The sequence below is a fragment of the Carlito syrichta genome, unplaced genomic scaffold (assembly GCF_000164805.1).
Source record: "Carlito syrichta isolate Samal-C Ts95f unplaced genomic scaffold, Tarsius_syrichta-2.0.1 Scaffold305544, whole genome shotgun sequence".
In the NCBI taxonomy this organism is placed as follows: domain Eukaryota; kingdom Metazoa; phylum Chordata; class Mammalia; order Primates; family Tarsiidae; genus Carlito; species Carlito syrichta.
Window position 1 is genome coordinate 76,190 of NW_007249640.1, and position 20,869 is coordinate 97,058.

General features: G+C 48.1%; 2 protein-coding genes across 7 annotated transcripts in view; both read left to right on the top strand.

Moving 5' to 3' along the window:
- SGK2 (SGK2, serine/threonine kinase 2) overlaps positions 1-12,977 on the top strand; it is a 25,392-nt gene extending 12,415 nt beyond the window's left edge. Inside the window, exons 8-13 of one of the 2 annotated variants that reach the window (XM_008061715.1) lie at positions 145-181; positions 1,435-1,521; positions 3,452-3,547; positions 5,150-5,305; positions 8,928-9,017; positions 12,229-12,977. In XM_008061715.1, coding sequence (XP_008059906.1) covers positions 145-181; positions 1,435-1,521; positions 3,452-3,547; positions 5,150-5,305; positions 8,928-9,017; positions 12,229-12,393 — 631 coding nt within the window. In that variant the 3' untranslated portion in view covers positions 12,394-12,977. The remainder of the gene's footprint in view (positions 1-144; positions 182-1,434; positions 1,522-3,451; positions 3,548-5,149; positions 5,306-8,927; positions 9,018-12,228) is intronic. The other variant, XM_008061716.1, reaches the window with a different exon arrangement.
- Positions 12,978-16,858: 3,881 nt separating this feature from the next.
- The window catches only part of IFT52 (intraflagellar transport 52), a 49,007-nt gene continuing 44,996 nt past the window's right edge, over positions 16,859-20,869 (top strand). For 2 of the 5 annotated variants that reach the window (XM_008061717.1, XM_008061720.1), the window contains exons 1-2: positions 16,859-17,000; positions 19,611-19,735. In XM_008061717.1, the coding sequence (XP_008059908.1) occupies positions 16,980-17,000; positions 19,611-19,735 (146 nt within the window). In that variant the 5' untranslated portion in view covers positions 16,859-16,979. The remainder of the gene's footprint in view (positions 17,001-19,610; positions 19,736-20,869) is intronic. The other 3 variants (XM_008061719.1, XM_008061718.2, XM_021714254.1) reach the window with 2 other exon arrangements.

Here is a 20,869-nt window from a genome sequence, read left to right on the forward strand (position 1 = left end):
CACTGCACTCCAGTCTGGGCGACTGAGTGAGACTCCAACTCAAAAAAAAAAAAAAAATAGTCCTCCTGCCAGGACCCCAGGTCTCCAACTGTTTTCACCAAATGACTGCAACTCCACAGGGCTCTCTTCTCTTATTTCCTGCAGGGACCTGAAACCAGAGAACATTCTCTTGGACTGCCAGGTTGGTGTGTGTATGAACATGGCTGCACACATGTGCTATCTGACCATGAGTCAGTGCACATGACTGTGCATACATTGCACATGCAAACATGTAGTAGAGGGATGCATTCAACTGTGTGTGTGCATGTGTACCCATGCATGTGTACATGCCTGTATATGTGCATTGTGCACACACAAGACTATGTGTACAAGGTCTGTGTGGGGCAGGGCAGAGCCAGGTGGAAGCTAGTGGATTTCGCCTTAGACTGGATTCCCTGGAAACAGACTCTGAGACGGAGAGGTGAGTGCAGAAGGTTTCTTTGGGAATACTCTCAAGAGATAACATCATTAAGGGGGTGCAGAGCCAGGCTCGGTGCCTCAGCCTGTAATCCCGTGTCTTGGGAGTCTGAGGTGAATGGATTGCCTGAGCCCGCGGGTTCGAGACCCGCCTGGGCAATTTGGTGAGACCTCATCTCTACAATAAATCAAAAAATTAACCAGGCATGGTAGCGCATGCCTGTGGTTCCAGCTACTCGGAAGGCTGAGGCGGCAGAATCACTGGCGCCCAGCAGGTCAAGGCTGCGGTGGCCAGGAGCGGCCACTGCACTCCAGTCTGGGCGATGGAGTGAGACTCCAACTCAAAAAAAGAAAAAAGAGGGTGAAGAAAATAAGATCAAGCAGAGGAGGAAGCTCGCCTGCTCGTGGTCACAGGAAAGGCCTCGGCTCATTTTACAGGGGTGGGGAGAGCCGGAGCCGGGACGGCTCTTTACAACTGTCCCAAATAGAGGCAAAGAGGCAGGCCTTTGTGTCCCCGATGTGGATTGTTCTTAGGGAGAAGTATAACTTTGGGTGAGGATGATGTCCTGGCAGGGGGAGGATGGGCATGGCAGCTTCAGAACTGGGGATCTGGGCAGAGCCCCACAACTTTCACTCACTCCACCTTCCCACCCAGCTGTCACAAGGTGTGACACTTTCTGAGTTCTGGCCCTCTGTCAAGGGGTTGCTGTCTAGCAAGGCCTGCTCCTGTTGTAGAAGGGAGGCCAAGTCTGCTATGAGCTGGAGGCAAACAGTGGAATGCCCTGTCCCCATCTTGCCTCTCATGGTGCTCCTGGCATCCAGTCCCGGAGCCTTGGGTCTGAGTGGAACCCCCAGGCTGTGTCTGGGCATCAGATCCACAGCCACTGCCCTGGTGTGTGGCAATTGGTCTTCCGGGTTGGGCCTGGTCACATGTTTGACTTAGCCCACCCTCCTGCTCCTGCTCTCTCTCTTCCTCAGGGACATGTGGTGCTGACAGATTTTGGCCTCTGCAAGGAAGGTGTAGAGCCCAAAGAGACCACGTCCACGTTCTGTGGCACCCCAGAGGTAAGCGTAAGCATCCTAGGAGAGGGAAGGTCACAAGTGGTTGAGGCCATACCTCCTGGTTAGAGCCAGCAGGTGACAACTGAGAGGACTCATTCCTTGAACCCAAGAGCTTCCCCTGAGCTGGCTGTGCACTGAGCCTTGTTTTTGTCATCCGTGTAATAGAGGCCCAACTCTAGGGCTTCTGAGACCTGGGCAGCCAGCTGCTGGTGAAGCTTCACTGCACTCAGGTCTATAGAAGTAGAAATAGAAGGCAAGCCACATACACAGTGAAACTTTTCTAGCAGCCACATTAAAAAAGTAACCGGTGAAATTAATTTAATGATATATTTTATTTAATTCAATATATCCAAAATGTTATCATTTCAACCTACAATCAATATAAGAATTGTTGAAATAGTTTATTCCTTTTTTCAAGTCTTTGAAATCTGGTATGAATTTTACACTTACAGTCCATCTCAATTTGGACCAGCCACATGTTGTGTTCTACAGTGTAACAAGCAGCTGTTGCATTGGACAACACTGCCCTACTAGGTGAAGTTCATGCACAGCAGGAACTGCCTGGCCTGAGAGTTAGTAGCAGAGCTGGCAAGTGTCAACCATAGGTCCACCTCCCTCTCTCAGCCACCACTAGCCTGAAGGGTTAAAATTTGCAGGTCTCAGCAGTCATTCACTATCCGTCTGTCCTGACAAGGCCGCCCTGGAGTTAAAACCTTTCCTTGAACCCCCACTATTCTTGGACGTTGGACCTTGGACCTGAAGGGGTCCCCAAGTGGCTTGGCCAGACATCAAGGTGGGGGCTGGAGGGATGAGGCTGCAGACTGGAAAGCTCCTCTCCACCTGCCACGGGGCAGGACCTCAGCTGCTCTTTTTCTCCATGTGCTTGAAAAGCTGAGTCTCAGATCTGATGGGCCTCCTCAACTTGGTTCTAGAATCGCTGATGAACAGATGGCTTCTCTGAGCAGAAACCGTTGTCTATGTTTGTGTATGAAGGGGTGTTCACTGGACAAAGCTGGCCCCTCAAAGCCTGACAGCTCGGACATTTCTTTTTTGAACCCTGCTAGGGATGGAGAGCAGAGGCTAGGGAACCCTGGCTCATGTAGGAGACATGTGGCCCCCACACCTCACCTTTTCCATGACTCAGCCTTGCTATGATGACCTGTCTTAGACCACCCACCACCTAGGGCGCAGATATGTGTGACGTTGCCCTTCCCTGACCCACGTAGTCTCTCAGGGTGGCTTTGCCTGTTGCTGAGAACCCCCCTCCTCAATGGCAGAAACACCAGGCTAAGAGGTCATCAAGCTCTTAGAAAGCAAAGCTCTGCCAAGGTTCTGTCCTCATGGTAAGGTATAGACGCAGGGCGTGTATCTAACCTGTCAATAAGAGTCAGGGTCATCTCTCTTTCCTGACCATCTCCTCTGTCCCTAAAGTTCCTAGTACAAGTACCAGTTCAAGTGTGTGCTGCATTTACTTTTGCTTTCTCCGTTAGTCTCCTCACTGCACTGTGAGAGTACACCCAGGGCTTTCCTATTCCCAGGACACCAACAGCCCCTTGAACACCATTGTGCAGTTGGAAAAAGGCACCTCCTCTGGGCAGACTAATTAGGAAAAACACCCTTTAAGCAAAAATAGACTTGCCAGACATACCTCTGAACAGCAAGGGCCACTCTTTGGCTGGTACTTTTGTGTGGTTCACAACATATACAATTGTACAGGGCAGTCCCACCTGATCTCTTCTGTGTCCAAAACATATGGAAAAGGGCCTTGCACAAGGAGACCTTTGGTGAATGGATGCTGAATGAACACGTGCACAGCCATGGGAATGTTACAGCACCATCAAGCTTTGGGAACCTTCCTCCAAGTGCCTTGTTTACAGATAGGGCAACTGAGGCTGAGCAACTTATTTCAAATCAGCATGTTTCCTTCTAACAGTACTTGGCTCCTGAAGTGCTCCGGAAAGAGCCATATGACCATGCAGTGGACTGGTGGTGCTTGGGGGCCGTTCTCTATGAGATGTTACATGGCCTGGTGAGTGGGGTGTGGCTATCTGCAAGGGAGATCTGGCCCCGAGAGCCAAGGTGGGTCTCCTCCTCCTGTGATCTGCACAAGCTTTGCTCAGGGAACTGAACAAGCCATCTCTTAATTCCAGACTAGAAAAGCTAATGCCACCAGGCGCAGTGGCTCATGCCTGTAATCCCAGCACTTTGGGAGGCAGAGGCAAGAGGATTGCCTGAACTCAGGGCTTCGAGACCAGCCTGGGCAACGTGGCAAGACCTCGTCTCTACAGTAAAAATAAAAATAAAAAAATTGCTGGGCGTAGTGGCACACACCTGTGGTTCCAGATAGTTGGAAGGCTGTGGCAGAAGGATTGCCTGAGCCTAGCAGGTTGAGGCTGTGATGGGCATAAGAGTGCCACTATACTCTAGCCTGGACGACAGAGTGAGACTGCAACTCAAATAAAAAAGCTGGGGGTGATGGCTCACGCCTATAATCCCAGCACTTTGGGAGGCTGAGGTGAGAGGATTGCCTGAGCCCACGAGTTCAAAATCAGCCCAGGCAACTTGGCGAGACCTCATCTCTACAATCAATCAAAAATTAGCTGGGTATGGTGGCACATGCCTGTAGTTCCAGCTACTTGGAAGGCTGAGGTGGAGGGATCACCTGAGCCCAGCAGGTGGAGGCTGCAGTGACCGTGAGCGTGCCACTGCACTCCAGCCTGGGCAACAGAGTGAGACTCCAACTCAAAAAAAAAGAAAAGAAAAGAAAAGGTGATGCCAATGTGAAGATGAAGATTATGTATTTTTTTTCAATAATGTTAGTTTAGCACTTTACAGTTGACAACACCGTATCACCTTGGGTATCTCAAAATAGCCTTTGAAAGCTGACATTGAAGGAAATGGAGTTATTCTCATTTAACTGAGAGGAATACTGAGTCCAAGAGAGGTCACAGTCCTGGTAGATTGTGGAACCAACCCCTGAACCCAATTCTAGGCTGCCTACTTAGGTAGAGGCATGTGTGGACCCACCCCATGCCATGCTGTGCTCTAGGGCGGTGTCACCAACATAGCTGGGTGCAGATGAGGGAGCAGGCTCTGTGGAGTCAGGAGAAGGAATCACTGGTAGAGAAGTAGGAAGGAAAGGAGCAAGAAAGAGGAGCGGACCCTGGATATGGTTTGGGGCCTGGCTCTTGTCCTAGCTGAGTGACATAATTGCTCTGAGCCTTGTCTTCTCATCTGACAAATGACAACCTCTTCTGGAGGATGGGTGTGAGACTGCAAGGACAAAGGGGAACGCGTAAACTCTGCTAAGGGGGAAGTGGGTGCTCCAGCTGGATTAGGAGAGATGGGCCTTACACTGGTGGGGAGAGATTCTGGGCCTTCCCAGCAATGCTCTCACTGTGCTGGAAGCCTGGCTTCCTCCAGTCTGCCACCAGAGCCGCTGCACTCCACATGGATCTGGCTGAATCCTCCCAGCTGCCCGGCTTAATCTAAGCCTCCTCAAGACTGCCCCCACTTTTTTTTTTAGGAAAGTAGAAAGAAGTAAAGTTTATTATTCACCTTGCACAGATTGGAAAGGGCTGCCCCTACTTTCACGTCAGTGATCCTCCAGCTGTTCTCCCTCTCTCCCCAGCCACCCTTCTACTGCCAAGATGTGTCCCAGATGTATGAGAACATTCTGCATCAGCCGCTTCAGATCCCTGGGGGCCGGACAGTGGCTGCCTGCGACCTTCTGCAAGGCCTTCTCCACAAGGACCAGAGGCAGCGACTAGGCTCCAAAACAGACTTTGTAAGTGACCTGCCAGCAGAGCGCTGTCCCCTGGGGACTCTTGGCTTCTTGCAGAGGCTGCTCAGGAGAATATTAACATGCATCCTGCTGCCTCTCAAACCAGGCGCTGCTAACTCATTCACTTGGAAATCCATTGCTGCTTCTAGCTAACTGCTCTCTTTAGTCTAGTTCTCTTAGTCAGCCAATATTTACTGAGCACCTACCATGTGCCATGTATTGATCTGGGTGCTAGGGGACCAACAGCCTGGGTCTCTACCCTTATTAAGTTTGTAGGTAGAGGTGGAGCAACAAAAACAAACATTATATGCAATTATCACAAAGTATGACATGTGTCAGGAAGGAAATGAACAATGAGCTGAGATAGACATAATAGGGGGAGAGCAAATTCTCACTGGCATGGTCAGGCAGGTCCTCTCTGAAGGGGTTACAAGTAAGCTGAGACTTTAAGGACAAGAAGAGGCCAGTCATGCAGGGAGCTGGGCGAAGGCACCACAGACACAGGGCACAGCATGTGCAAAAGTCCTGCGGTGGGAACGAGGAGGACAGTGGTAAGCTTTAGGGCATTTTGAGCAGGGGAGTGACATGACCCAATTTGAGTTTTTAGAAGATTCCTCTGGCTTCTGTGCAGAGAGTGGACTAGAGTTGCTTTTTATAAGTATCTGAGCACTTCCTTGCCAGACCCCAGGCTGGCCACTTGGGATATAGAAATAAATGGTTCTATAGACATTCCTTTAACCTTTTTATTAAGGTAACACTTTAGCTGGGCTTGGTGGCTCAGCCTGTAATCCCACGCCTTTGGGGGGCTGAGGTGAGTGGATTGTCTGAGCCTGAGGGTTTGAGACCCGCCTGGGCAACTTGGCGAGACCTCATCTCTACAATAAATCAAAAATCAGCCGGGCGTGGTAGCACGCACCTGTTGTTCCAGCTACTGGAAGGCTGAGGCGGAAGGATCACAGGAGCCCAGCAGGTCGAGGTTGCGGTGGCCAGGAGTGGCCACTGCACTCCAGTCTGGGCGATAGAGTGAGACTCCAACTCAAAAAATAAAAATAAAAAATAAATAAAAATAATCTTACATTCTCAGCCTGGGCAACATAGCAATACCCCATCTCTACAGACAATTTAAAAATTAGGCTGGGCACGATGGCTCACACCTATAATTCCAGTACTTTGGGAGGCACAAAGCAGGAGGATCACCTGAGCCCAGGAGTTGGAGACCAGCCAGGGCAACACAGCAAGACTTCAGGTCTACAAAAAAAAAATCCCCAAATTAGCCAGGTGTGGTGGCAAGCGCCTATAGTTCCAGCTACTCAGGAGGCTGAGGCAGAAGGATCACTTGAGCCCAGGAGGTTGGGGTTGCAGTGAGCCATGATCAAACCACTGCATTTCAGTCTGGGTGACAGAAAAAACTCCAACTCAAAAAAAAAATTAGCCGGATGTGGTGGTGCACACCTGTAGTCCCAGCTACTCAGGAGGTTGAGGTGGGAGGATCACTTAAGGCCAAGAGTTCTAGGCTACAGTGAGCTATGATCGTGCCACTGCATTGTAGCCTAGACAACAGAGCAAGACCATGTCTCTAAAAAATAAATAAATGAATATAATCTTATAGTCTTTACTCAACACAAGATAGTCTGGATTTATGGGCACAGGACTTTTCTCCGTAGACGTTTTTTCCTTTTCTAGCACAGCGGCTAAGATAAATAAACTGTGAGGCAAGCTACCTGGGTTCAGATCCCTCTTCACTTACTAGCTGCAGGACCTTCGGCATATTGCTTAATTTCTCTCTGTGAGCCTCAGATTCCCCATCTGTAATAGCACCTAACATAACTATTGTGAAGATCAAATGAATTAATACATGCAAAGCCCTTAGACCAGTGCCTGGCATCTAGTAAGTGCTTTTTAAGCATTTGTACCAAAAGCCCTACATACCAGACAGTGTAAAGTATAACAGCATAACAGCATTCAGGGTATTTGCCTGTCTATCCCTTCCCAGCTTAAAGAACAGGAGCTTCCATGAAGCACCTGTGCAAATTTCCAGTTTGCATCTTTTATTTTATTTTATTTTTTTGGAGTTGGAGTCTTTCTGTCACCCAGGCTAGAGTGCAGTGGCACGCTCACAGCCACCACAGCCTCAACCTGCTGGGTTCAGGTGATCCTTCTGCCACAGTCTTTCAGGTAGCTGGAACCAGAGGCATGCACCACCATACCCAGCTGATTTTTTTTTTTTTAATTGTAGAGACAAGGTTTTACCATGTTGCTCAGGCTGGTCTCGAACGTCTGAGCTCAGGCAATCCTCTTGACTTACTAGGTTCTGGCGATGCTTCCGCCTCAGCCTTCCAAGTAGCCAGAACTGCAGGCATGCACTACCATGCCCAGCTAATTTTTTATTTATTGTAGAGACAAGGTCTTACCAAGTTACCGGGCTGATCTCAAACCCATGGGCTCAGGTAATTCACTTGCCTCGGCTTCCCAAAGTGCTGGCATTACAGACTGAGTCACTGAGCCCAGCCTCAGTTTGCATCTTAAGAAACATGTATGATTTTAAGTTATACATTCCCATAGATCAAAATTCAAAGGGTACAAAGAGGTATCCAGGAAAAGTCCCTCTAGGCATCCAGTTTCTCATTTCAGAGGCAACCAGTGTTACCAGTTTCTTGGGTATCCTTCTGAACATCTACTTTTTAAAATTATTTTTTTCTTGAGACAGGATCTCACTCTGTTGTCCAGGCTGGAGTGCAGTGGTGCAATCCCAGCTCACTGCAACCTCGACCTCCTGATCTCAAGTGATCTTCCTATCTCAGCCTCCCAAGTAGCTGAGACTACAGTGCATACCGCTCCACCCAGTTAATTTTTTTTCTTTCATTTTTTTGTAGATATGAGGCCTCACTATGTTGCCCAGGCTGGTCTTGAACTCCGGGGCTCTTTGAGATCCTCTCGCCTCAGCCTCTCAAAGTGCTGGGATAACAGGCATGAGCCACCATGCTCAGTCCTTCTAGAGATATTTTAGATCTGGTTTTTTAACCAGCCCACTGAGGAGTTCTGGTACAGGGAGAATCATCCTGTGAGAAACACAGAAAGATCCATTCCTGTGGTGAGGGAAAGAAGTTGGTGCCAACATTGAGTTTGATCAGGAAAGAACTGTTCAGCCCTAAATTCTGGATCTCTGGGAATCTGCAGGTTTTCTCAGGGGCTTTATTTCTCAAACTTCCTCTGTGGGTTGATTTAGTCTATTTCTCTGGTTTGCATTCTGGAAGACTCAGGGTGTACTGAGGCAAGATGTACTGCTCTCCTATCCCAGAGCAGATGCTGCCATCTTGTTCACTGACACACCTTCCAATGCCCAGCATGGGTGCTCAGAGTTGGTGCACAGTAAATAGCTGTGGACTAACCAGATGCTATGGGGGAGGAGGGCTGGGGTTCTGGATGATGGGAGAAGCCTGGCTGCAGAACACCCTCTCATCATCATCAGGAAACCAGCCAGAACTGCAAGTGACTTTCTAGTTGACAGCCTTACTTTGCAGTTCACGACCAGTTGCTGGTAGAGTAGGGCTCTGGAGGACGGGGGTGGGGAGGGGTGAGAGCACCTATCAGTGGGCGTCTTCTAACCAGCACCTTCTTCCTGCAGCTTGAGATTAAGAACCATGTATTCTTCAGCCCCATAAACTGGGATGACTTGTATCATAAGAGGCTAATTCCACCCTTCAACCCAAACGTGGTAAGAGGTCACAGCATTCTAGATTCTGGATGTTCAGGGCTGCCAGGAGCTGTGTGTGTGTGAGCCAAGTCTTCTTATACAGTGGGAAAATAGGGTGTCCAGGAGGCTCACTGATTTATCCATGCAGTAAGTTAGAGGCAGAACTGGCCTCCTATCTACAAAATCTGACTGCTAACTCAGCTTCTGGGCGATGGGCCACACTGCTTCTTCCGTATCTTCAGCACCAATCACTCCCAGTGCAGGGCACTTTATAGGCTGTGAAGTGCTGTGTGTCACTCAGCGCACTCAGCCAAAGCCAAGCCCTTTACAGATATTTTATCTTTTCTATTTTTAGACTTTTTCCTGATAATAAAAGTGACATGTATTCCTTGTAGAAAGTGTATAAAGCACCGAAGTTTAAAGCAGCAGCAGCAGGGAAATGCTTATTATCTCACTACCCAAGGGAAAACCCTGGCATATTTTCTTCATTTATATAAATATATATATATAAAATATAAAAGAGATGATCTTGCTCTGTCACCCAGACTGGACTGGAGTGCAGTTGCATAATCATAGCTAACTGTAGCCTCAACCTCCTAGGCTCAAGCAGTCCTCCTGCCTCAGCCTCCTAAGTAGCTGGGACTTGCAGGGACTTGCACACCACCATGCTTGGCTAATTTTTTTTTTTGTAGAGAACAGGCCTCACTATTTTGCCCAATCTGGTCTTGAACTCCTGGGCTCAAGAGATACTCCCACCTTGGCCTCCCAAAGCACTAAGATTACAGGCATGAACCACTGTACCCAACCCCAGTCTCTTTTCTGTTTTTTTTTTTTTTGGTTTTGTTTTTGAGTCAGAGTCTCACTCTGTCGCCCAGGCTGGAGTGCAGTGGCATGCTCATAGCCACTGTAGTCTCGGCCCACTGGGCTCAGGCGATACTTCCTTTTTATTTTTTATTTTTTTGAGTTGGAGTCTCACTCTGTCACCCAGACAGAGTGCAGTGGCCGCTCCCGGCCACCGCAGCCTCGACCTGCTGGGTTCCGGTGATCCATCCACCTCAGCCTTCCAAGTAGCTAGAACTACAGGCGCGCGCTACCACGTCCGGCTAATTTTTGATTTATTGTGGAGATGAGGTCTCACCAAGTTGCCCAGGCGGGTCCCGAACCTACAGGCTCAGGCAATCCACTCACCTCAGCCTCCCAAAGGTGTGGGATTACAGCTGAGCCACCGAGCCCAGTTATCAGGCGATACTTCCACATCAGCCTTCCAAGTAGCTGGAACCACAAGCATGCACCACCATGCTCGGCTGATTGATTGATTGATTGATTGATTGATTGTAGGGACACGGTCTCGCCGTGTTGCTCAGGTTAGTCTCAAACCCTTGAGCTCAGGTAATCCTGTCATCTCCACCTCCCAAAGTGTTGGAATTACAGGTGTGAGCCACCGCTCCCTGGCTCATTTTCTTCATTTGTAAAAAACAGAAGATGCCTGCCTTGGTGAGGGTTACACAACTAATAAGGACTAGGATTCACATTCTGGTCTTAGGACTCTGAGCCCTGGGCTGGGCCCACTGTGCCTTGTGGCCTTTTTAAGAACTGGAAACCAAGGTGCTTTTGTTTCCACAGCCCAAGACTTGCATCCTAAAGGGGATTTGCAGACCCTTCCACTTGCTCACCTGTTAACTTCATAAAGACCAAGTGGCATCACCTCTACAGACTTTGTCTCCTCCACCAAGAGACTGTATTGACTAGCTCGTACTGCATAATAGGCTGCCCCTAAAATAGGTGGCTTAGACTTAAAGCAACAATATTTTATTTTGTTCAGAATCTATGAGGCTCATAGTTTTTGTTTGAGCAGCTGGTCTCTCACGTCCGTAGCCAGCTCGTGGGACAGCAGTAGCTGTTGACCTAGAACTGCCTCACTCACATGTCTAAGAGTTGGCAGGCAGCCAGGACAACTGAGTTCTCCCTCATGAGACCTCTCATCCTCCAGCAGGCTGATCTGGGCTTGTTCACCTGGTGGCCTCCGAGTTCCAACTACACCAAGAGAGAGCAACTCCCAGTGTGTATTTTCCAAGTCTCTGCTTGTGTCACATTTGGTAATGTCCTGTTGGCCTAAGCAAATCACATGACTAACCCGTATCCTGGATGGGAAATGGAGAATTTGTGATCATTTTTGTAGTCTCCCACACAGGTCTTCCTCCAAGGTAGCTAAAGCAGCCCCAGTCACTGTCTACCATGTTACCCTATTTTGCCTTTTTCTTTTTTTGAATCCCACGCTGTTGCACAGGTGGAGTACAGTAGCACGCTCTTAGCTATCTACCGCAGCCTTGACCTGCTAGGCTCAGGCGATCTTTCTGCCTCAGCCTTCCAAGTAGCTGGAACAACAGGCATGTACCACTATGCCCAGCTGATTTTTTGTTTTATTGTAGAGATGAGGTCTCGCCAGGTTGCCCAGGCTGGTCTCAAACTCCTGGACTCAAGCAATTCTCTCGCCTCCACCTCCCAAAGTGCTGGGATTACAGGCATGAGCCACCGTACCTGTTTTACTTTCTTCATAGGACCCATCGACACCCTAAATTACCGATTAGTATTCATGCTTGTTATCAATCCTCCTATTCACTATGTAAGTTTCATGAAAGCAGGGGCCCACTGTTTCATTCTCCTGTATTCCCGGTGCCATGAACTGTGCCTGGTAGGCATTCAATACGTGTAGACTAACTGACTTGTCTAAGGATTGGTGTGGAGCAGGCAGGGTCCGGGGGTTAGAGAAGTCAACTACATGGACTAAAATGATTAATGTAAATAAGTGGGAAAGTGACATTCAAGTGTGAATGACCATGAGGCACTCAAAGGAGAGGCCTGACATCCCCCTCTGAGGCTCTGGGCTCTTTGGCAGCTCTGACCCATGTTCCCACCTAATCATTGGCTTTTTTTTTGAGTTGGAATCTCACTCTGTTGCCCAGACTGGAGTGCAGTGGCCGCTCCCGGCCACCGCTGCCTCGACCTGCTGGCCTCCGGCGATCCTTCCGCCTCAGCCTGCCGAGTATCCAGAATTACAGGCATGCGCTACCACGCCTGGCTGATTTTTTGATTTATTGTAGAGATGAGGTCTCGCTGCGCAGGCGGGTCTCGAACCTGCGGGCTCAGGCAATCCACTTACCTCAGCCTCCCAAAGGCACGGGATTACAGGCTGAGCCACCAAGCCCGGCTAATCATTGGCTTTTACTGACAGACAGGACCTGCTGACTTGAAACACTTTGACCCGGAGTTCACCCAGGAAGTTGTGTCCAAGTCGATTGGCTGCACCCCTGACACTATGGCCAGCAGTTCTGGGGCCTCGAGCGCATTCCTGGGATTTTCTTATGCACCGGAAGATGATGACCTCTTGGACTGCTAGAAGAGAAGCACCTCTGACACTACTGAGGCCAGCTGGTATTAGGAAGGAGTTACTTTCAGGTGCTAGGAACAGACTCAAAGAAACAGTGGCTTAAATGAGAAACAGGTTTGTTTTTTTCCATCACATACAGGAATAGTGTTAGGTGGTCCAGGTCTGGTACAACAGAGCATCAGACCCTTAGAGGCTTTCTGTATGTCTGCTCTGCCATCCATGGCAAATGGCTTCCAATATCAGGGTTGCTACATTTTCACAGGATGGGTACTGGAGCTCTGGCTACATTTGTGTTCTGGGCAGGGAAGGAGAAAAGGGGGAACAAGTAAAAGGGTGTATTTAAGGAGCTTTCCCAAAAGCGCCACCCAATGACTTCTGTATACATCTCACTAACCACCCACCCCTACCTGGAACAGAGGCTAGGACATGTGGCTGTCATTTACTGGGCACATGACTACCCCTAATTACAAAGGGGTTCTGACACGAAGGGAGATGGAAGAATGCTGGGTACGCAGTCAGCACTCTTTACCAGAGGGTCTCTTGGTATTTGGATTTTGATCTAATCACAAAGATGGAATGAGCTTATACGGTATTACCCAACATCTCTTATTGTTCTGTTATTGGTCTTTCTTTGTTGTAGGTAGTACTGGACATTTGTTATTGGGTTTGGCTGCCTTATATCTGAGCCCCTTCCTATATTCAGGGAATCCTCCACTTCATGAGCCTTCCAGAGGGGCAATAACTACCTCTGACTTAGAGTAGCTGGAAATGCCAGATACTGACTTCCTAGCCTCCCTTAGCTAGGGCCAGACAGGTAGCCCAGGGATGCACCTGCGTCAGACTTTTGACTCAATGAAGGGATGGGAGGTTTTCTGTTATACGGTAACTATGGTTACCCACAATTGCGGTACCCACAAAACTGGTGGGTTCCTAGTGTAGACGTGGCAATAATGCAAAACTAGTCCTTAGCAGCAGCAACAGCAGTTTCCAGTGCTGCAGTGTTATTCCCAGAAGCCTCAAGTCTTACTCTAGCTTTCCCAGTGATTTTGAGAGTTTCTGATCCTTTCTAACACACTCCTCTTTTGCTTAATTTGCCAAAGCCAGCACCAGATCGCCTGCCTATGATGGACCAGTTTCTGTGCTAGGCTCTTTCACGTCTGTTACCAATTTTTCATCCTAACAACACTTAGTAATTATTACTACCCCCTTCTTACCAATGAAGAAACAGTCAGACAAGTTGTTCTGTGCCTAAAGGTGACATAGTTGACAAAGTCCCAAGTTGGGACTTGGAGTCAAATAAACTGGCTCCGGGGCTTTCACATTTAACTTGTGTGCTGGTCTGCTCCTCACTCTGGCTGTTAGGTCTAAGCCAAAAGACTGCCAAAATCGCAAATGAGGAGCTAAGTCAAAAACTGGCTAGAAGTAGCCAAGTGTAAGAAATGGGGTATTGAATAAGAGACATTCAACTGGATGCCACTCATGGTCTGAGCCTGGCTACCAAGTACATGCTGTGCTCCACCTCACATGGGGAGCTGCGGACTGGACAGAGCTGGAGGCTGCTGTAGGCTTGGTAATTAGAGCTTCTTGGCCACCTGTGGAACTCCATATGTTTAAAATGAGTCATTTCTTTTTTTTTTGAGTTGGAGTCTCACTCTGCCATCCAGACTGGAGTGCAGTGACCGCTCCCGGCCATCGCAGCCTCGAGCTGCTGGGCTCCGGCGATCCTTCCACCTCAGCCTTCCAAGTAGCTGGAACTACAGGCGTGCACTACCATGCCCGGCTAATTTTTTTGATTTATTGTAGAGATGAGGTCTCGCCAAGTTACCCAGGCGGGTCTCGAACCCACGGGCTCAGGCAATCCACTCACCTCAGCCTCCCAAAGCGCTGGGATTACAGGCTGAGCCACCGAGCCCGGCTGAGTCATTATTATAGGTAATCTAAATTCAGAATGTGAGCATATAACACTTCATGAATTCAGGACACCCTGCACTTGTGAGGTGGGACATACTTCCTTACTTCAGTGGAAAAGTGGCTTCTTTTTCACAAGCCCATGATTCATACTTCAGGGCAGCCCTATTACCTTTTTGGTTTGGGAACAGGGAAGGAACTATTTTTTTTTTTTTTTGAGTCAGAGTCTCACTCTGTCACCCAGCCTGGAGTGCAGTGGCACATTCACGGGCACTGCAGCCTCGACCTGCTGGGCCCCAGCTTCTGCCTCAGCCTTCAAAATAGCTAGAACTACAGGCACTCGCTACCACGCCCAGCTAATTTTTTATTTATTGTAGAGATGAGGGCTTGCCAAGTTGCCCAGGCTGGTCTCGAACCCTGAGCTCAAGCAATCCTCTCACTTCGGCCTCCCAAAGTGCGGGATTATAGGCTTGAGCCACCGTGCCCAGCCTTTTTTTTAAAGAGTTGACAATTTTTGCATTTCACAATACAAATGAAAACTGTGCTTTTTTGTCCCACTTTTCCTCTCCAAAACTTTTCTCTGATAGGAAAGGGGAGCAAGTCTTTCTTACATCGAACTTTCTTAGGATCAGTGCAGGCTTGTGATTTTATTGTCTTTTCCTCCTAACTCAGTCCCACTCTTTCCCTTCAATTTGTGTCCACCCAGCCCTCTGCCCCAGGAATTATGGGGGACAAATCTGGGAGACCACGGATAAAACGCCAATGGCACTGACCTATAAGAGATCAAAGCAGGTGAGGAAGACCTAATATTAAGCTTTGACATGTGCTGAGAACTCTGAAATACTCTGATTTCCATCTGAGTAGCACCTATTAATTGACAATGTGGGAAAAGGTAGAGATCAAAATCAATCTCCCCAACTTCCCAAAGCAAAAAACAAGAGCCTAATTGTCAGACACATGATAGTACTGTCAAAAGTACACAATCAGCTCTGGGTTGTGAAACACAGAATGGTTATACCTGTTCTAAGATTGTAAAATCACAATTTTCCCCCACCAGGATAAAAAATAAAAACGAAGAAAAACTGTGTTATTGAATTGCTAATGCTACACCTATGTTTATTGAGTACTTTCCAAGTTTTATATGCATTATCTACATTCCTGAATATAAGCCAGTATTTTAGAAATTATTAACTTCACTTTGCAGATAGGGTACATTTGCTCAGAGAGATTGAGCAACTTGCCCAATTGAACTTGAAATCGAACTTGGTGGCAGATAATTCTAAAACCCTTTTCTTTTTTTTTTTTTACAACCTCCAACACTGAGGTGCTCTGGGCAGATGCGGTAGCAAACACTGACTACACAACAGGCAGAAGGATCCCAAGACCTGCCCCAACCTCTTCAGTGGGATGGTCCCCTCTCTCCAGTAGGAATATTTCATTTCCATTATTACTCTATCCGCAGACTGTATTCACTCAATTTTGCACCAAAATACAGCATCCCAAAAAGAGAATTCTCAATCACGCTCTTCTCCACTTGTTAAGTTTGCAGCGACAGTAGTTGTGAAAAGACAACACGAATTGGGTGTTTAAATATCCTAAACTCCTCCTCAGTAGGCGTTGAAGACAACATAAACGTAGATCAAAACTATCAGATGTCTGTGCACTCATCAGTTTGAGCCCTCGAGGCTGCTGAAGCCCTGTTCACAAACCCACGCCCCTCTCAGGGCAGGCAGCGAGTACTCCCCTGGGGAACAGGGTGGCCTGTTTGTGGTTGCAGGCGCCGGTTTCCCATTTTCTTGGCGATGGCAGGGCATCCCGTATGGAATGGCTCTTCTGCCCGGAACGCCCTTCCCTGGCCCCTGCCTTATTGAATACCACTCTTCTTTTCGGTTCTCTGCTCAACGGAGGCGCCTTTTGGACCAGCCTGGGCCTCTCAAATTCCAAGGTGACATTTGTAGATTGTTGTAGGATCTGGTCATGTCTAACTCCCCGCCTGAGGACACCTACAGAGTGGCGGGTTCACGGCCATTCTTCCCTGGCGCTCAGGCCTGGCGCTGTGGCGCTAAAAGACGTGAGGTTACAAAGGAGCTATCATCGTGTTACCATTCTCACCACTAAACCTGCTCACCCTCTTCCGAGAAGTCTCCCCGGCGCTTCCAATCCTCTAGCATCGCGCTTTGCACCTACAGACAGGCGTTTCTCGTAGCCCCTGACTCAATAGCTCCCCGTAGCCGGACCCCAGCCTCCGCCCGCCAACCCCGCCGCTCTGCGTTTGCGCCTGCGCCTGGGCTCGGAGGCCGGCGCCTTCCCCCGCACCGGAAGCCTTCGCTATTCTCCTCCCTCGGGGTGGGGCGAAGTTTAGGCCCTTGGGCCGTACCATTTGAATCAGCCTGTAATCATAATTGATATTAAAGTGCAAAAGGCTTATTTTTGGTGAGAAGTCAGTTCTCATTGTATTTGGGTTTACTACTCCTCCAAAGTCATGGTACCGTCCTCCATACACTCGCTCCCTATCCACCACCCCCGGCGCGCGCAGCGAACAAGCGTTTTCCGTTTTGTCGTCATCACGTCGTCCGGAAGTAGCTTTACGTCCAGGGTCACGCCTTCCCAGCGCGCCTGAGCGCCTCCGCAGTTGTTAAGCGGCCTTGGATACCTGGCTGCGGCATGCTGGGCGGCGTCAGGTGAAGATGGTGGTCACTGGGCTTCAGGTAAAGGGCTCCAACTGTGATAGGCTAGCTGGGGCGTTGGGGCGCCCTGAGAGCTGCGGAGGGCCTCGCCACACTCGTCGAGGCCGCCGGGCCAGTCTAAGGGAAAATCCGAGGTCCACTGGGTGAAGCAAACCGTGGGCGCGTATCTGGGCCGGGATCCTGGCCCTCGGTCTGGCACCAGTCTCTATCGCCTCGGACGGTGCAGGGTTTTAGTCGTCCCGCTGAGTAGGAAAGCGCATTGCACAAGGAGTTCTAAGGTCTTAGTCTCTGTTCTGTCATTGCTGCGACCCCTGGTCTTCCCATCACTCATCTGGAAAAAGACTGGTAATGTTATCGAAACTGAGAGAATGATTGGACAGTGCTACCCAAATATTTGTTATAGTTTTAAAGTACTCCCTTATCCTTGAGGAAAGCAATTCTGGGTCATTCTGACAATACAGAAACCCAGATCTGTTGCTGTCACCAGGGACTGAACTATAATAAGATGTTGACTGGAAATGTGCCTTTAATTATGCTCTTCCTTTAAGAGCCATAAGACGACAGAAACAATTCCCTTTTCGTAGAAGTCTGTCCTCTGGCAAAAATAATTGGTAGCAAAAGCAGAAATACATAAATTCCAGTACTGTCTATAATGGCAAAAAGTTAAAAAGATGAATTCACTATGGCATAACCATGCAACAGATCATGGTAACTGCCAACCTAATCATGTTGACTTTTCTTTTAGGAAACTAGAGAGCGCAGAATACAATATAGTATGAAACCCAATAGAAGAATGAACAGAGAATATAGATAAGGAAATCAGAAGAAATACAAATGGCCAATGTACATAGCAAAAGACAGCCATTAAGCTCAGGTGCAGTGGCTCACACCTGTAATCCCAGCACTTTGGGAGGCCGAGATGAGAGGATTGCCTGAGCTCACAGATTTGAGACCAGCCTGGGCAACTTGTCAAGACCTCATCTCTACCATAAATCAAAACAAATTAACAGGGCATGGTGGCACGTGCCTGTAGTACCAGATAGTTGGAAAGCTAAGGCAGAAGGATCACCTGAGCCCAGCATGTCGAGACTGTGGTGGCCATGAGCATGCCACTGCACTCCAGCCTGAGTGACAAAGTGAGACTCTAACTCAACAACAACAACAAAAAAAGACAGCCATCTTACAAATTTCGAGATGTAAATAATGAGGATGGGTTTTATTTTGTGCCTATTTTATTTGCAAAGATGACAGATATTGGAAGTAGATAGGATTATGTGGAAGCAAATGTATCAGTGTTAGTGGAAGTATACCTTAATATTTTCTTGGAGGGCAATTTGGAAATTATTTACTCAGCTATTCAACAGATAGGAATTTATTCTACAAATATGCAGAGTGCACAAAAACATCATGTTCAACAATCAGGTTTTTAGTATTGTTTTACTGGAAAAATTCTGAAAAAAGACAGATGTCAATTAGTGTATAACTAGTTGAATTATGGTACATCCATAAAGTGGAAGAATGTGCAGCTATTTAAAAGAATGTTATAAGCCGGACTCGGTGGCTCAGCCTGTAATCCCGCGCCTTTGGGAGGCTGAGGTGAGTGGATTGCCTGAGCCTGCGGGTTCAAGACCCGCCCAGGCAACTTGGAGAGACCTCATCTTTACAATAAATCAAAAATCAGCCGGGCGTGGTAGCGCACGCCTGTAGTTCCAGCTACTTGGAAGGCTGAGGCGGAAGGATCGCCGGAGTCCAGCATGTCAAGGCTGCGGTGTCCATGAGCGGCTGCTGCACTCCAGTCTGGGCGACAGAGTGAGACTCCAACTCAAAAAAAGAGTGTTATAAATCTGAGTGTATTGACATGGAAAGGTGTCACATATACAAGGTTAAAGAAAAGCCGGGCTCGGTGGCTTAGCCTGTAATCCGGCGCCTTTGGGAGACTGAGGTGAGTGGATTGCCTGAGCCCGCGGGTTCGAGACCCACCTGGGCAGCGAGACCTCATCTCTACAATAAATCAAAAAATCAGCCGGGCGTGGTAGCACATGCCTGTAATTCCGGCTACTCAGAAGGCTGAGGCGGAAGGATCGCCGGAGCCCAGCAGGCGAGGCTGCGGTGGCTGGGAGCAGCCACTGCACTCCAGTCTGGGCGACAGAGTGAGACTCCGACTCAAAAAAAAAAAAACAAGGTTAAAGAAAAGTGTGTTGCAGAACAGTACATATAGTAAGATCCTATTTCATAAAGTAAAACTGTAAGTTAATATATGTAGAAAAATAGAAGACTGTATTTCACACTTAACAGTAGTTAGCAATGAGAAATCAGATTGGAATCATGGTTTCAGGGCATAAGACTAGGGTGATGGTAGGGCAGGGCTAATGTGAGTAGGCTGGTAAGAGGGTCAGGGGAAGAGATGGAAAGCAAAAGCTGGGGGTGGGCTAGGTTTGGTTTGGCCTTAGATTTCTACGGCTATGATTATTTTATGTATTTTATTTTCAGCCTTTGAGAACTGTAGGGGTTTCACAGGTTGCAGTTGTGTACTCTTTCTTGATACACTCAAAATGGAAGGCAACTATTTATTCCTTTTGGGAGTCTTTCTTTTGGAATTTTGTTTATTGTTTTTCTGATCCCTTCCACAAGGTAACCATGGAGAAGGAGCTTCGTAGCATCATTCTTTTCAATGGATACAAGAAGGAGATATTTACCACCAACAATGGCTATAAATCCATGCAGAAAAGACTTCGAAGTAATTGGAAGATTCAGAGGTGACTACGACTATCTGTATTTTTTTCCCTTCTACATGATAATATTAGTCTGCTGGTAAAACCAAAGTCTTTATTTTCTTATGTAACATAGCTTTTTAGATGGGAGGAGCTCAATTTAAAGATTGTTCAGAATTAAATAAACTATTTTTTTTTTTTTTTTGAGTTGGAGTCTCACTCTGTCGCCCAGACTGGAGTGCAGTGACCGCTCCCGGCCACCACAGCCTCGACCTGCTGGGCTCCGGCGATCCTTCTGCCTCAGCCTTCCGAGTAGCCAGAATTACATGTGAGTGCTACCACACCCAGCTAATTTTTTGATTTATTGTAGAGATGAGGTCTCACTGAGTTGCCCAGGCAGGTCTCGAACCCGCGGGCTCAGGCAGTCCACTCACCTCAGCCTCCCAAAAGCTTGGGATTACATGCTGAGCCACCGAGCCCAGCTAAATAAACTATTATTAAAACATCTCTTTTGAGGCTGGGCATGTTGGCTCAAGCCTGTAGTCCCAGCACTTTGGGAGACTGAGGTGAGAGGACTGCCTGAGCCCATGGGTTCAAGACCAGCCTGGGAAACTTGGTGAGACATCGTCTTTACAATTAAAAAAAAAATTACCTGGGCATGGTGGCGCGTGCCTGTAGCTCCAGCTAGTCAAAGCCTAAGTTGGAAGGATTGCCCGAACCCAGCAGATCGAGGCTGCAATGGCCATGGGAGTGCCACTGCACTCCAGCATGAGCCACAGAATGAGACTCCAACTCAAAAAAAAAAAAAAAAAAATCTCTTTTGAAATCAATCAGCATATGATTAAGTTGTCCCCCAAATTACAAACCAAAACATTATTGTAACCATATACAACTGATTTTTTTTTCATGTTAGAAACTTTTCTTGTATTTTAACTTGATTCAAGCCAGGCACAGAGGCTTATGCCTATAATCCCAGCACTTTGGGAGGCTGAGGTGAGAGGATTACCTGAGCCCACGTGTTGGAGACCAGCCTGGGCAACTTGGTGAGACCTCATATCTACAATAAATCAAAAAATTAGCTGGACATGGTGGCGTGTGCCTGTAGTTCCAGCTACTTGGAAGACTGAGGTGGAAGGATCACCTGATCCCATCAAGTCAGATTGCGGTGGCTGTGAACAT